Source organism: Borostomias antarcticus (genome assembly GCF_949987555.1).
Source record: "Borostomias antarcticus genome assembly, chromosome: 15".
Lineage (NCBI taxonomy): Eukaryota > Metazoa > Chordata > Actinopteri > Stomiiformes > Stomiidae > Borostomias > Borostomias antarcticus.
The window spans coordinates 16,714,970-16,731,250 of record NC_140248.1 but is presented as its reverse complement, the minus strand read 5'-3'; the positions used below and the strand labels follow the sequence as shown (position 1 = coordinate 16,731,250).

The 16,281-nt window shown below is 44.6% G+C and overlaps 3 protein-coding genes across 3 annotated transcripts; 2 read left to right on the top strand and 1 right to left on the bottom strand.

The window, feature by feature from the left end:
• Positions 1–1,807: 1,807 nt before the first annotated feature.
• Positions 1,808–9,282, bottom strand: st14b (ST14 transmembrane serine protease matriptase b; the record flags this gene model as incomplete). Its single annotated transcript, XM_084450312.1, has 17 exons — positions 1,808–1,969; positions 2,540–2,676; positions 2,765–3,036; positions 3,121–3,304; positions 3,798–3,920; positions 4,054–4,170; positions 4,503–4,610; positions 5,104–5,237; positions 5,490–5,596; positions 5,949–6,046; positions 6,209–6,357; positions 6,474–6,705; positions 7,360–7,559; positions 7,655–7,725; positions 7,873–8,003; positions 8,120–8,276; positions 9,262–9,282. The coding sequence occupies 17 exons, from the start codon at positions 9,280–9,282 to the stop codon at positions 1,808–1,810; spliced, it is 2,403 nt and encodes an 800-aa protein (XP_084306438.1).
• A 1,719-nt stretch (positions 9,283–11,001) lies between these two features.
• defbl2 (defensin, beta-like 2) lies at positions 11,002–11,763 on the top strand (the record flags this gene model as incomplete). Its single annotated transcript, XM_084450311.1, has 3 exons — positions 11,002–11,059; positions 11,437–11,548; positions 11,742–11,763. The coding sequence occupies 3 exons, from the start codon at positions 11,002–11,004 to the stop codon at positions 11,761–11,763; spliced, it is 192 nt and encodes a 63-aa protein (XP_084306437.1).
• Positions 11,764–13,891: 2,128 nt separating this feature from the next.
• wdr73 (WD repeat domain 73) lies at positions 13,892–16,278 on the top strand (the record flags this gene model as incomplete). The annotated part of the gene is made up of 8 exons (XM_084450310.1): positions 13,892–13,959; positions 14,240–14,307; positions 14,402–14,487; positions 14,563–14,651; positions 14,873–14,940; positions 15,285–15,446; positions 15,550–15,918; positions 16,037–16,278. The coding sequence occupies 8 exons, from the start codon at positions 13,892–13,894 to the stop codon at positions 16,276–16,278; spliced, it is 1,152 nt and encodes a 383-aa protein (XP_084306436.1).
• Positions 16,279–16,281: the final 3 nt, after the last annotated feature.

Below are 16,281 nucleotides of genomic sequence, written 5' to 3'. Positions count from 1 at the left end.
GTGGACTCAGGACCGATCCTTGAGGAACACCAGTAGTTAGCTTATTGAAGTTAGATGCGACCTTTTCTATTTTGATGCACTGTGTACAGTTGGAGAGGTAGGAGTAGAACCAGTTGGAAGTACATGCTGAGAAGTTGAATTGACCAAACTTAGACTGCAGGATTCTATGATTGACTGTATCAAAGGCTTTGCGAAGGCCCAAGAAGATGGCACCAACAACTCCCCCTCTGTCCATTAGTGACTTGATCCTCTCAATAAAGTATACAGTAGCTGTTTCCGTGGAATGGTTGGTTCTAAAACCATTCTGCATAGGATGCAGGAGCTGACCAGAGTTGAGATGTGAGATCAGTTGCTCTGCCACCACTTTCTCAATAACCTTAGACATGATGGGGAGTATGCTAAACGGTCTGTAGTTTGAAACGGCATGGGGATCGGCACTTTTATAGATGGGGATAACAACTGCAGGTTTCCAATGATTTGGAAATGAACCCTGAGATACAGAGATATTGATAATATGAGTGATTGGTTTAATCAGTAGATGTCCGATATCCTTTATCATGCTAGAATCCATCCCATACACGTCCTTTGTAACTTTAGGTCTCAAAGAGTTGATGGCCTGCTCTACTTGTGATTCAGACACTCTATCAAGGTTGAATATGGGTACATCAGAGTTAGCTGCCATAACACTATGCTGCTGCTGTGAAGGAAAACTATTGGCAATTGCAGACACAGATTCGATGAAATAGTTGTTTAAAACTTCAGGTACGTCAGATGACTCATCTGTTAGAGTGCCACTGATATTTAGTTCAATGTGTTTTCTGATATTACTCTGGCCAGTTAGTTTCCTAATCTGTTGCCAGATTAATTTAGGATTTCCCTTAGAATTTTAAATAATATTGAGAAAGTAGTTTGCCTTTGCTTTCCTAAATTCCCTAGTTACTTTGTTACGTAGTGATGTCTGCCTATGGATTGTCAGTTTGGACTTCAAGAATGTTTTCAAGGCCTGGTCTCGCTCTTTCAACATATGCAGCATGGCTTTGTTAATCCATGGGAGGGAGGACCTTTTGCGTATGTGTCTACACTTTCTAATGAAAACTCCCATAATGCGCTGCAGTGTTTCTACAAAGTGTTGACTGGTGTATTCCAAGTCTGTTGAGTTCAACAGGTTATCCCACTTAACATCCTGTACTGCCTCTTTAAACTCTCCCCATTTATTATTTGGTATCTGCAGAGGCTCTGTACTTTGACTGAAGCTAGTCTGCTTTTTTCTGTTTACTTTTCTTGCCCTTAAAACTAGATTATGATCAGAAAGGCCAGTTAGTAGGTTGAACGATTTTGAAATTCTGTCTGGTAGATTGCTAAAGAAAAGGTCTATCTGAGTACTGGAGGAGTAGTGATGTAAAGCAGCCAGCAGTGCAATAGAAAAATAAATATAAACAGAACAAAACATTTCCCCTGTAAAAAAAAAAAAAGAAGCTGCCTCACATAAACAATACACAAAGTAAAGGGATAAAAAATAGTTTATGAACATTTAAAAAAATGTTTTACTGTTGCTTGACCTTGACAGAAGAAATTTTTTAGTCTAGGATTAGAAAGATTCAAGGTCCACGACTCCGCCCCATAGCCCCGTGACTCCGCCCCATAGCCCTGTGACTCCGCCCCATAGCCCTGTGACTCCGCCCCATAGCGTGCAAAAGCAGTCGGAAGCCTGAGGAGTTCGAAGCACTTGGGCCGGGACCAAAAAACCTTGTGGCTGAATGTTCTTGAGGCGAGTCACCTCGTTGTAGCCAGCCCTGTTCTCGCTGTGCTACACCCCCGTCTTCTCCCGGATCCAGTCCCTGAACTCCGTCACGCGTGTGTAGACTCCCGGCTTGTTCCTGCGGGCACAGCCTTCGCCCCAGCTGACCACGCCGGCCAGGAACATGCGTCCATGGGCCCCGGTGGAGGACAATGGACCCCCAGAGTCCCCCTGGAGAGGAGGAGAGCACCGGGAAGTTACAATAGGATGACGCAGGGGACGGGCAGCGCGAGAGCACAATGTGCACAAGGGATGCGGACTGTCCATTACATTACAGTCATTTAGCAGACGCTTTTATCCAAAGCGACTAACAATAATTGCATTTAACGTAGGAAAAGCCAATGTACTAATACTTGCCAGAAATCACAAGTGCATCTTCTTTCTAAAACAAGTGACTAAGAGCATAATCTAGTGCTGAAGGCAAAGTGCAAGAATAGCAATCTAAAATACAATAAGTGCTTAAGAGGGAGGATCGATCGTACTTTTTGAAGAGACAAGGAAGAGTAAGACGTCTCTGGGTTAATCTACCTGACAGGCATTCACTCCTCCTTTCAGAACTCTCTCTGGGTTAATCTACCTGACAGGCATCCACTCCTCTGGGTTAATCTACCTGACAGGCATCCACTCCTCTGGGTTAATCTACTTGACAAGCATCCACTCCTCCTTTCAGAACTCTCTCTGGGTTAATCTACCTGACAGGCATCCACTCCAACTTTCAGAACTCTCTCTGGGTTAATCTACCTGACAGGCATCCACTCCTCCTTTCAGAACTCCAGCGCACAGCATCCGGGGCGTGATCTGTTCTTGCATCAGACGGTTACACACCGTGTCGTTGATGATGCGGACCTCAGCCTTCTGTAAGATTGATGCGGTGAAGCCTGGAACATCGAACGACACTCGGGATTAGAACCATCGATTATTCACCCCCACCCCCGACACAACAGAGCCAGATAAGAGTGAACGCACCCTCCTCTCTGGTGGTCCCCCAGCCAGTGATCCACACTGACTTGCCGGCCGGGAAGTCATGAGAAGCTGCGGGGAGGCAGATGGGCCAGATGTTCTGGTTGAGGGACACGGGGCTGTCCAGCTCCATCACAGCGATGTCGTTGTCGTAGGTCTGGATACTGAAGCCCGGGTGGGAGATGATGCGTTTCAGGCTCCTCTTCACAGTCCTCTGGCTGGTCTGACTCTGGACGTGAAGCCCCAGGTAGGCGTCCCACTGGTCTGGCCGAGAGTACCTGTTGAACACACACACACACACAGGTCAGGATCCCTCGCTTCACACAGAAAGAGAGAGAGACAGAGAGAAACAGAACACATACTTGACTTTGTCGGTGTCCTGGACACAGTGGGCGGCCGTGAGCAGCCAGCGGTCGTTGATGACGGAGGCTCCACACACGTGGCCGGTCCCCCGGATGTGAAGGCTGGCCTGCCAAGGCCACTCCCCCTCGCTGGACGCCTGACCGCCCACGATGCGGGAGCTTCTGTAGGGCTTTGTGCAGTACGCTACACACACGCAGACACACACAGTATAAACACGTCCATGCCAATCACACACACACACACACACACACATTTAGATATCAGAATCTTCATGAAAGATGCCCAACCTGATGTGGAAAGAGAGATGGCTGCTAACAAATCAAGAATGCAGACACTATTAGTTGCCATGCTCATTTGTTTTTTGTTTTTTTTATGTGCATTTTTTATGTGTGTATGTTTATGTTGTCAATATGTCTCATGTTGTTGACCTCTGTGTATTTATGTGTTTTATGTGTGTATTGACCTGTGTGTATTTATGTGTGTATTGACCTCTGTGTATTTATATGTGTATTGACCTGTGTGTATTTGTGGGGACTACGGATGGAAATTAGCCCTGTGCTAAATCCGGCACTTTTATAATTTTAATCATGTACTCATGCTTGAGGTGTGTTATCAATGTGCACTGTCCCGTCCAAATAAACAGTTAAAGGAAAAGTAGAGACAGTTTCAAACTTACTGCACTCTGCCTCATCGGAGCCGTCTTCACAGTCCTGCTCACCGTCACACTCTGGGTTCAGCTTGCTGATGCACATGTTGTTCTTGCACTTGTATGTATATTTTGAGCACCGCAGAGTCAGAGCTAGAAACAGGAGAGGCGAGGTTTCAGTCAAACCGCCGCCATTATTTCAGGTCACGGTGTTTATTCTGTTTGTTGACTATCTGCACTCAGGGCAAACGACTTGAGGCTTCGGTAGACGATTCCCTCTCCTTACATTTCGTACACGCAGATTCGTCAGAGCCGTCGGTGCAGTCAGCGTTTCCGTCACACCTCAGCCTCTCTGGGATACAGCGGCCGCTCTTGCAGGCAAACTCTCCAGGTTCACAGCCCCCTGTGGAGAGGAGCCCACACGGAGAGACACGGTGGCGACATGGACGAGATAACCCCTGCACTGCAGATCGCTCTGCGCTTGCTTAGATTTAAAATCTTACATTTGGAAATATGAGATTAATTATCTTGTTTTAAAAGTTATATACTAGTTTCTATCTTATTTCTAGTCAAACCAGCTTATTTTAAGATTTCTTATCAAGTAAATATATCTTGCTGCAGGGACAGATGATTTCACTGGTATTAAGTAATTTCTCCTCAAATTCAGTATTTATTTCTTGTATTTTAACTGTTTTTTGCGGTACTGTACACCCGGCTGGTGTGGTGTTGCCTTACCGCAGTCGTGCTCATCTGTGTTGTCCCCGCAGTCGTCCACCCTGTCGCACTGCCAGAACTTGGCTTTACACCGGCCATTTCTACACCTGATCTGGGACTGCTCACACTCTGCACAAAGACGCGTCACATAAGCTGAGACCTGCTGTAAAACACCCGGCTCAAACATTTGTGGATGTTTCACCTTGCTGTGTTAAATCCCCGTTTAGATGAAACATTGACGTTGTACATTATTTATGTTCATGCATTTAAATGGAGCAGCAGTATGGACTGTGCTCAAATCAAATCAAAGCTTTATTTGTATAGTACATTTCATATACAGAGGAAACACAATGCGCTTTACAAAGAACAAGGGAGGTGGGAGGTCCCACCCCTACATATTCCAGAGGGAAGCAAAAAAACAACTACTCACTGCAGTTTTGTTCATCGGAGCTGTCTTCACAGTCATCCCAGCCATCACACTGCAGGCTACTGTTGATACACTGATTGCTGGCACACTGGAATGCCCCTGGGCAAGCTTCGGCAGAGATAAAGTAGTTTTAGAACCTGCGTATGACAGGAACTGGGAATTTGTTCATTGCTAACTTTTAAATGGATATCTTACGATCAGTCGGCACAAAGGCTTCATACTGGGCGGAGAAACCTCTATCCACGTAGGACCTATCAGAGTTGAACGTCACCTCAACCTTGTTGCTTTTGCTCAAGACCACCATGTTGTCTGGTTTCTCTCCACATAGCCTGCAACACATCAGAGAGAGCCATCACTGCGCACGCTTGACTGGATTTGCAAAACAAAAGATTCCCATTTGGGAGAGAACATTAGATACAGTATGTTCTCAGTTCTTCTGATGAGCATGTAGGAATATTTGTAACCAGTATCAGAATTCAAAACGCCCACCTCCATGTAGACAGACAGACAGACAGACAGACAGACAGACAGACAGACAGACAGGTAGTTAGATCCCCATGTAGAAAGACGTGAAGGCTTACCTCTTGCCGTTCACCTCTATGTAGTCTTTAGAACACGAGTCGTTTTGTCCCGGCTCAGCCATCAAGAACTTGTTGAACTGAACCTTAACAAACTTCCCTGCTGGGACCTGGAAGAGACATAACATAACAAAAATCTCTGTCACAACTGAAAAACTATATTAATTTGTGTATCCGCCCAGTCATTCTGATCCGCACCAAAGTTTAATGTGTTCTAACTTGGCCCATGCTACACCCCACCACCGAGTTTCATGAAAATCGCTCAGGTAGTTTTTGTATAATGCTGCTATGTAACGAGCGAACAAACAAACAAAATAACACACACGACTGAAAATATACCCTCCGCCAGTGGTCGCTGGGCGGGGCGAATAATCAAGGTGAACAATATAGAGTAGAACACAGAGCACAGAGGTAGGAAACAGTTTGCTGAAGTGGCAAAACTGACACGTTAGCCGACAGTACCTCAATGTTCCAGGTGCACCTGGTCAGGGGTGGGTAGCAGGAGGGAAAGCCTGGTGACGAGAACGTGCCTTTTAGTCCTGGCAGTTCACCACCACAATCTGAAAAGGTCAACACAAAGACACATGAGTCAGCGAGAACACACGCAGTTCTTCAAAGTCACATCATCACTTACTCTGCTGTTCAGAGTGTCTGAGGTCATCCGCCAGTCGCTGCATGGCTTTCTGGTACCAGTACCAGTTTGAACTGTGCGAAAGCGTCACCTGTAGCTGTGCTCCTGAGGGGGATCTGAAAGCACTTGGCACTGAACCCTGGGAAGTTCTTCTCCTTGCTGGTGACCAGCGTCAGCAGCATGACGTTGCCAGAGGAAGTGAGGGAGAGGGGCTCACTGGGTTTGGAATATCCACACTTCCTGCACAGGGGGAACGACAAGAGCCAGAGAGCTGCAGACAGTAGACCAGAGCCCTCACTGTGCTTCCTGTGTCCACCGCGTCTGCCATGACACGCTGCCCACCGCGTCCTACTCACTCTGCCATGACACGCTGCTCGATGGGAACCAGGGAGTCGTACACTCTGATGAAGTCCTTCTCGCAGTCCTCCTCCAAGTCCAATGTGTCAAACTCCATCCTAATCCTGTATCCCCGGTTGGCCTTCAGTCTCCACTGTATGTATGTGCTGGGGGGGTACGGGGAGTCCGGGAAGCCAGGGGACTGTAGTATCACGGTTTGGTTATTGTGTGTTCGATAGGAATATATCTTGCCTGGGAGATGAACACAAACAGATTAGGGCACCAAGATACACACACACGGTAACATCTACAGTTCTGTAGGATAAACTGCATGTTGTGTTACTTGGTGATGTATCCGCTAACCTTTGACTTGTCTCTTTGTCATCCGAGGATCGAGAGCTGTGAAACGGACGACATGCGTGAGAAATAAGCACAGGTAGAAACACACATCCAAACCTAGCTTTACCAAGCACTTCTCATAAAGAGCCACACAGTGTATGCAGATATACAGTAACTACAACTATAACTAAATACAGCCTGCGACCTATGGCATTCAGTATTTTCAAAAATATGATCTGAAATATGAAGACTTTACCCATGTTGCCTGTATGCTATAACAGTTGTCATAAAGGTTTTTAAACAGCAACAAAACAGTGAACCTATGACTTAACTATCAACTGTAACAATCTATTAACAAATGGCTTTTGATATGCTTATAAAGGCTTAATACATGCTTTATTATCACCACCAAGTAAAGTATCACTAAATCGGTTACACAGTAGTTAACCGTGTAACAGATTGGGGACACCCTCCTTCTACTTTTAAAGTGTTCTATATAAATAAAATTCATTATTATTATTATTATTATTATTATTATTATTACTTCAGCCCAGCGCTGCTCAGTACCTCCAGACATCACATGGTGGACGTTCAGAGAGCTGGCCGGAAGACTGAAGAGACGGCCCTGCTGGGGCCCCTGCTCCACGCTGTCCCCGGAGTCCAACAAGCTGACGGCTGCATCCACATCAGCCTCTAGGTGTATGGGAACGGCAAACTCTGACAGGTAATAGGCCACCACGCTGTCTCCACTACCACCCTCCCCCTCGCTGGAGAGCACAGGGAACACAGCAGAGGGATCAACGCCATTATCAACCTCATGTCAACGTAACGTGAATTTAGAAGTGCGTGAAAGTGGAATTACCTGAAATCTTGCACTGTGGATCTCACTAAATATTTACACAGCGTTGGTATTTCCAAATAGATCCTTTTCAGCTGAAAGACAACAACACTCGTCATAACAGCCCATCAGAGAAGACACAGCAGTATATGCACAGCCTACATTACTCTTTAATCCAGGGATCTACGTAGCCAGCAATGGCTACTAACGCCAACGTCATGCCAATAAAGACCATGCCTCACCTGCTGGGTGGCCTGAATGGCCAGGCTTAGGAACTCTGTGCTGTTGGGGTTCTCATAGGCGTCTACAAATCTCTGGTTAGAGATGCTCATGGAGCCGATGTAAGTCTTCGTCACCCTCACACCTCTACGAACTACAGACGGAGGGAGAGAGGGAGGAGTGAACAAAGCCAGACTGGACACAGTAAAAGTCCTCAATGAGGTTTAGTTAACAGGTGCTTGGACTGCTAGAGGAAGAGAAGTTACTCACAGTTAAAATGCCAGACCAGAAGCCCTGTCGTGAGGGCGATAACCACTGCCAGCACCACAAAGCCAACCCCCATCCCAATTCTCTTCTTATGGCCAGTCTTTTTCTCCAGGTCCTTGGTGTCCGTGGTGGGTAGGAACTGGACAGAGGTGTCATTATCCTACATGAGGAGAGAATGGAGTCATCAGATGGTGGACGGCATCCCCAACCCTGACCATACCAACCCTGACCATACCAACCAATGCATTCCAGCATCACTATAGAAGCATTTCCTCAAGAGGTCAGAAAATGACTGATGTAAAAGTGAATATGGAACAGTGAAGTGGTGTAAAAACAGTATAAGTGTCATAGAACTGGAATACATATAATCTGGGTACTCTATCTGGAAGGGACCAATGCCACAGCTCAGTATTTGGATGAACCAACAAAATTAATTAAAGTGCCTGCCTAAGTTACATTTAAGCGTTTAAGCAGCACATGCGCATGTCACATCCTGCCTGCTTCAACAGTCCTGCCGTTTGAAATTGGTCACACCCCTCTTGAATGAATACAGTAGCTTATTTAAATTATAGGAATGCATTTGACACTGTCAAAACAACCGACTAGAACACAGACTATAAAGGGAGCAGCAGGTTTTCTATTATAACACAGAAAGGAATGTACTGTATGTAGCATAGCCAGTTCATTAGATTCAGTTATCATGGGTGGCTGGTATCACAGTAGAATTACATTTCTATAACTGGTGTTAAAGACAATACTGTAATAGGATTTTAGTGCAATGGTTTACTATCAAATAGCCTAATGATATATCATTGTACCAAAAGGTGACCTTTATTTAACATTTGAGATTCCCTTTAAAATATAAAGCTCTCCATTGTTCCCCCTCATAGGCTAAAGCCAGGTGGATGCACATCAAACAGGCATTAGTCTACATTAGACACACGTATAACCAAGTCAGTTGTTGCATCCAAATAATATATCCCAAGCCAAGATAATTTTTCATTAATATACAATACGATAATATGAGTGTAGGCCTAATATGACTTAAATGTTTTATTTAGCCGCAGGTTATATTATTAGGCTACTTAATACGAAATACGAAGGCAATAGAGATTATTCGATTGTTTATAACAGTGCAAGCCTACCTGTTTAGGACAGAACTTCATTCCTGAATCCAACAAATCCATTTCATAAACTGTGACTGCAAATTAGATTCCAAAAGGCGGCTCCTTCTACCAGTTTCGGTCGATAGCCTTGTCCTCCAAAGTAGTGACGGCGACAGGTGTCTCGCAGGTCGTCACAAACCCTAGAATCCCTAAAATCATGCTATTAAATAAAAATGTTTGGGTTAGATTAAGGCCATGTCAAATTCCGAATGCTAACTATGAATTCAAGGCAAAGTTTCTCAACCCGATCGATAGTTTTGTTTTGTCGCATAGCCTATATGGCAGAAACCAAGCCCCCAGTCCATAGTTAACTTCCTGACTAGGCTACAGGTGGAGGTGAAGGCGCCGACTGTAGGAACGAGGAAACAAAGCGTCCTCCACAGCGCGCATCCACTCCGTGCAATTAAAGCCACATGGAGCAATATTTCTAGTGATTTAATGAATCAACCAATCAATACAATACAATAACACTACTATGCAACACAACTTTATTGTCATTGTTTCAAGAACAAGAGACGTTTGTCTTCTACTCTTCGAAGCCCCCTTTCCCTGGACTGGTGCTTTAACTGGGCTACCTACCGCCCGCAGAAAAGAAGGGTAGGGGTGGGGGATGAGGAAGGTGGGAAGGGTATATTTTAAACGAATTTACTAATGTGTGTGTGTGTGTGTGTGTGTGTGTGTGTGTGTGTATGTGTGTGTGTGTGTGTGTGTGTCTGCGCGTGAGTGCGTGCGTGTGTGTGTGTGCTTGTGCGCGTGTGTGCGCAGGAGGACCTTTTTGTGATTAGACCTTTTCATTTGGATCCAATTGAACTTTTTTAAACGGTGGTGTTATGGTTTTTAATAAAATTCCATGCACGCACTGGTCATAAAAACAATTTCCCAGGTTTAACGTGAGAACGCTAGATGGCGCAGTGTACAAGCGGATGTGTTTGTGTACGTGGTGTCTATTGTACAGGTGACAATAGCTGCTACGTCCTCAGAGCGGTGTGTTTTGTGCAGTTTGATTGCAGTTTGACAGCATCAGCATTATCACATTAACTACTGCCATGTCCAGACAGGTCTAGGCCAGTGTACTAAAAGAGCAGCACTGAAACACAGTGGCAAAGGTGGATAGCTGGATTGGTGGTCTGCATCTTATCAAACAAGTAATTCTGTACTTCATATAGGCTGCTGTGTGGCCTGACTTGGAGGCCTCATTCTATGAGGGAGTCGTTTATGGTGAGGGTTTTTGCTAATTATTCTTTACTGTGCTGGACTATGCTGCAGGTGTCCAGTCATACAAGTTTATGTAAGTGAACAGTGTAAGGTGCTACTACAAAAAAAGAAAGAATGACTTCTCAATGTTCCTCCACATGGATTTTGACCAAAGGTTCTTTGTTGACTAAAGAGTAGGCCTACAGAGTACCACTCCACATCCTTGCTGGGTATACATATACAGATCTGCAACAAACGGTTGTTTTGCTCATGGTTATAAAAAATGTCCCGTGGTGTCAGAGTGTAGCCTACAGGTAGGCAGGCCCCAGTTAAGCAGTGGCAGCTTGACTAATGTAAGGAGATCAGCCCACTTTCACCCCAAAGACACCATCTCTCCTGGAATAACGCTCTGTTATTGTGATTTGAACAGTGCCCATCCGACTCCTCCCCCCTGGGGGAAATACTGTATAAATGCAGCATCAGCCCTGCCAACGGCACTGCCTGAGGACCTAGTGGCACCAGAACATGAAGGGCCTGGGCGTGACTGTCCTTGTGCTGCTCCTGATGCTCTCGTCTGGGGAGGGTAAGCCCAGGGTTCTTTCACTCCTAACTGGATGTGGTGGATCTATGTTTGTAAATAAGATATACAAATACACAACAGCGATAGGTTTGTTGTTGTGATAGAATTTGGTAGAATACAGTAGTATTTAGAATGTTCTAAATCGTACCCCTGACATTTTCTTTCTTTAAATGTGAAAAGGCAACGTGGCAATTCATTCATTTTATTGCTAACATTTGAATAAGCAGACATACTGGTGCTTATTATTGACATCATAATGTAGTGTAATAGAATGGTTTCATGTCTTCTGCATTCTGTTCATCAGATATATCCAAATGTGGTGTGGACGACACGTTCGCCCTGCTTCTACCCACTGTGATCATTTTGCTCTTACCTAACAGCAGATGATACAGAGATGCAGTTCTGGACGTGCGGTTATAGAGGACTCTGCAGACGGTTCTGCTATGCCCAAGAGTACATTGTTGGTCACCATGGTTGTCCACGCAGATACAGGTAATTTAAGATGCATGCATGTCTGAAACTGTACTAATCTGAGGAGAAGTAAGAGTCAGGACAGCACAGTGGATTGGGGTCGCAGATGATACAATCCAGCACCTTGTTTTGAGTCTTATAATTCTGATGAATGTCTGAGTTGAGCTAAGACATGCCAGACAAGACCTCACTGTATTCTGTTCATCGTTTGCAGGTGCTGTGCTGTGCGGTTCTAGCGTTTACTGACAAGCCAAAGATACCTGCAGAACATCACAGGCTGATGGCGGATCTGCTTTGCTGAGTTAGATTGAATGGGCAGGGGTCTGGCTGAGTGCCAGGTGGTTGAAGACCTTAAGATGATCATAAAAATAACATGTTTATTGATGGAACTTTTGAACATACTGTGATCAAACAACTTGCCTTTTGGACTAACAACAATATGTTAAATTAAGATGCTGGTTCTATAGATCTGTGGACTTCAAAAGACTGCTTCAGCTATAGTACATTGAATGTGTCATGGGTAATATAACTATGTATAACTTAAATTGTATTTTCAAATAATAAGTAATAATATAAATGATAATCGGATAAGCAGTAAAATTCAAAGCCTCTCAAGAACTGGGGATGAATCCAATTATCCCCAGTACACAGATTTTGATTATCCAGTATTTTAATTTACAATATCAGTTTTTATAAGCCTTGGAATTGTTGGAAATAAATTCATTACATTTAGCTTGTTGTTTTTTGTTATTTATATGTATATGCATATGATGTTGTTATTTTCAGATATTGATTCAATCTTATACCGATTATAAATCAAGCTTCAGGTGTTTCTTTTGATTGACAGTGTTGGTTCGTCATAGTCGGCCTGCAGACTGATCCAGGAGTGGTGTTATAGGTGGAACAACACTGTAGTGTTCTCTGTTGTTTCAGCTTGCCGCCTACTCCCCACTTGGGCTTACTTTCAGCCAATAACAGCATGCAGAGCGCTCTGAACTAAGTATGGCATGCTTTGCCCAGCATTGTACAGCTACAACACAATGCCAGTCAAGTGACTGACCCAAATAGCAGGGGTGGAATGGAGCTTTTGTGAATGAAGTATTATTGCTCATGTTTATGTTATCTCACCATTCTCTCCATGTCTGGGTAACTGTGTCTGGCATATTCAAAATACGTCATACACCACCAACCCCATTGTCTCACCACAGATGCAGCAGCAACATTCATCTGCACTTCCTGCAATGAATAGATGTGATTAGGATATTAAAACCAAAGAGTCACAAGTAAATATTTGTTGTTGTACAATTCGTCTCCCGTGAGTGTATCTGCTCTTAGAAACAGATAATGAGATCACATATAGTGTGTTCAGATCTGTAGTGGCCTTGCTGCTTGTCTACTCTAGGCTCCATGAATATCATACAGCAGTCATCATCAGAATAAACTCTCTCCTTCATTGTACTGTAGTACAATGGTCAATATTTATCTGATTCATATTTATCCCAACCAATTAATCATGCAGATAAATATTGTGATAACTCTTATGAAACATAGATGCTTATAACAAAAGCAGATTACTTAGCATGCATCATTCCTAATCCAACTAGTGATTCTGAAAACTTATGACGGGGTCTGAAGATGGCTTGTATCTGGCCTGGTGCAGTAGAGGTTAAAGGCATGGATGTTGTCTGTAAACATGTGCCACTGCATTGTGAACGGCATTGTGGTCTGGGTTATCATTCTATCTTTGTACCTCTGCCATTCAGTCAGCACAGCGTGACACAACCACAATGGAGCAAACCCCCACAAATCTGTTTACATGAGGCTTTCTATCTTCACAATCATACCACGGGGGCTCACAGCAGCTGGTCTCAACCCACCGTTTAGAGACAGGGAAATGGACAGATTACATTAGATACATCTTTGATGCAGTACTTATCTTGATAAAACTATAGATAAAAGATATGAATGAACTATTGTTGACAACAGAGAGCAAGCTGTGCCATACTGCAGCCTCAACACTCTTTAATGTTGTGAAAAAGTAGCCTAAATAGAAATAAAATAATCTTAGGAAGCTAAACAAACTCATCTTAGGTGGAAGAATTCATCTTAAATGGAGAGGCACAGTATAATCAACCTTCATTTGGGACATGGTCTCGTGATCTGGTTGGATTCTTTTCTACATTCAAGTAAGATTTTCATATGGGATAAGCATGAAGATGTATTATGGTGGACTTATCATTTATATAGCATGCTATATTCTCCAATGCGCTAGATGGCGATAATGCTATTTCTACGACACTCCCTTCTAGTAAACACTGTAGCTACAGCTACGAGAAACCACACGCGCAGCCGATGAATGAAACGATGAATGAAATAGACGACGCATCCCACGATGACACTTTCGACGACTGGTTTATCGAGTCTCTAAAAATGTGAGAAATATTTTTTTAAATTTCTGATACCTTCAAAAATGTCTTATAGTTGCGTGGTTCTACTGTTAGCTTCATGTGGCTACTGTTAGCCTAGTATGTTTTGCGTGTTATATAAAAAAAAAAACAGCGAGGGGTATATTCGATAGCACCAATGTTTCAGGACGTTGTATAATAGAAATTGATGACAGAACGGTCACGACTACAGATATCTTTTTTCTACCAATTATCTTTCACCGTTTCTTCACCTTATCTAAGACAACCCGATACTTCTATATTTCAGATACAAAGACCTTCACGTGTATCAGTTTGAGCATCCGACTAGAGTGATTGAATGGACAGCAGGAAAAAGTGGGTTTTCATTACACCCGACAGAGTAGCTAACCATTTTAACTATAGATTCCCATCAAACATGTGTTTTCATTATGCCACTTTGTTTCCGCAGCTGTATGTATTGCTGGGTACAGTTCATCCAAGAATGAAATTTTGGAGCTGCTCTTGCCTCTTAAACTATTCGCTGATGATAATCAGGTAATCCGATGGATTCAATTGATTGCATTGATGAATGGCGTTTTTGAAAACTACTGACAGCTGCTACGTCCGCAGGGACTTTGTGCCGAGCGGGATTTTAAAGTAGTCCATGGAGGGTTCACGGACGGGCCGGTCCACTGCCTCAAACACATCCAAGGAACGAGGTACAGGGTTTCCAGGCAACAGTTCAAAGGTTTCCCTTTACTCTCCCTGGGAACCCAGTCATTGCAGCCGTTCACTCCCTTGTTAAAAACAACCTGCTATACCGGCATGCCAAAGTTCAAATAGTCAAAGGACCAACAAGCCATTAACTAGTTAATTTTGGGAGCACTGGTGTGAGATGAGAACATGTTGAACAGTGTGATCTGTGTGCTCTTCTTGTAAGGTGTGTTGTGACCAATGATGGGCTGAGCTCCACGCTGCAGGTGTGGGACTTGGGAGGAGAGGACAGTGGTGAGGACCCCCCCCCCCCCCCCGGCTAATGTGTTGATATTATAATGAGGTGGAATCGTGACTCTGTGGGGGACTAACTGTGTGATATTTCATTTCAAACCTTTATTTATACTCGTAAGCACTGAGGTTTCCCTCATTTACAGTGTTGATGATATAAAAAAACAGTGAGCGGTATATTCGATAGTACAAATGTTTCAAGGCGTTGTATAATAGAAATGAATGACAGAACGGTCAGGACGCGGCAGATATCTATTTACCAATCATCTTTCACACCTTTCACTGGTTCTTCACCTTATCTAAGCCAACACAATACTCATATGTTTGATCTCATCTTCAAATACCAGATGTCCTAAAGAAGACTGGGTGCATCGAGCCCCTGAGTGTGTCACAGAGAGGCAGTAAGATCGCCCCGGGGTTAACTTCAGACCTGCGCGTCCTCCACGGATCTCAGATCTGCAACATTCAGCTGACTGACCTGACATCCGGAACGTCGCTCTACACTGCGGGTGAGAAGAGCCTGGAGAGCACACGTCCTTCTGGGGCGGGGCTTGTCTACCTCTGTACAGCGTGTGTAACGACACATCATGTCTTCCTTGTTTCCACCTCTAGGAACAGACACTCCAGATGTGTTGAGCTCCCTGCAGTTTGTGAGCAGCAGTGTGTTTCTGGCCTGTGCCTGCAGTGGGGATGTGTATGTGGGAGACACGCGGACCTCTGCGGTCCCTAAGCCTGCGCCAGCCGGAGGGAGGGATGCAGCCCACTGGTGCATGGCCGTCTCCACGGGCGTGTCCTCAACAGAGCCCAGCTGCTGCAGGGTGGCACGGCTGTCCTCTTCTGGACAGGTCTTGCTGTCTGACATGAGGGACCTGAGCAGCCCTGTGGGTCAAGCTCAGCGCCACGGCCAGGGCGACTCTCCCAGTCATGACTTCATGAGTGTGTCATGGGCACCTGCGTTAGACAGTTGTCTTTCTGTTTCCGGTAAGTGAAATAGTTGCTGCTTTTCATTTGACTCTGTCATTATTAAGTAGTTCCTGCCTTGAAGGAAATACTAACAGACTTTCTTACGATACTTAATTTTCCCATATCCCTTCTCTAGGTTTTAATGGACTGGTGGAAATCTACGACACCTCCTCGTGGAGACCAGAGTCTGGGGAGTCCCAGCCTCTCTTTGTGCACCAGGGTCATGTGACGTCATGTGCTCCTCGCTCTGACTCCTCCCCTCCTGTGGTCACCTGTCACGTGTGGCACCCGAGTCGTCCCAGGACCGTCCTCTCTGCTGCTACTGACGGCTCCATGCACGTCTGGGACTGGGTCCACAAATCAACTGCCACCATTTGAAAT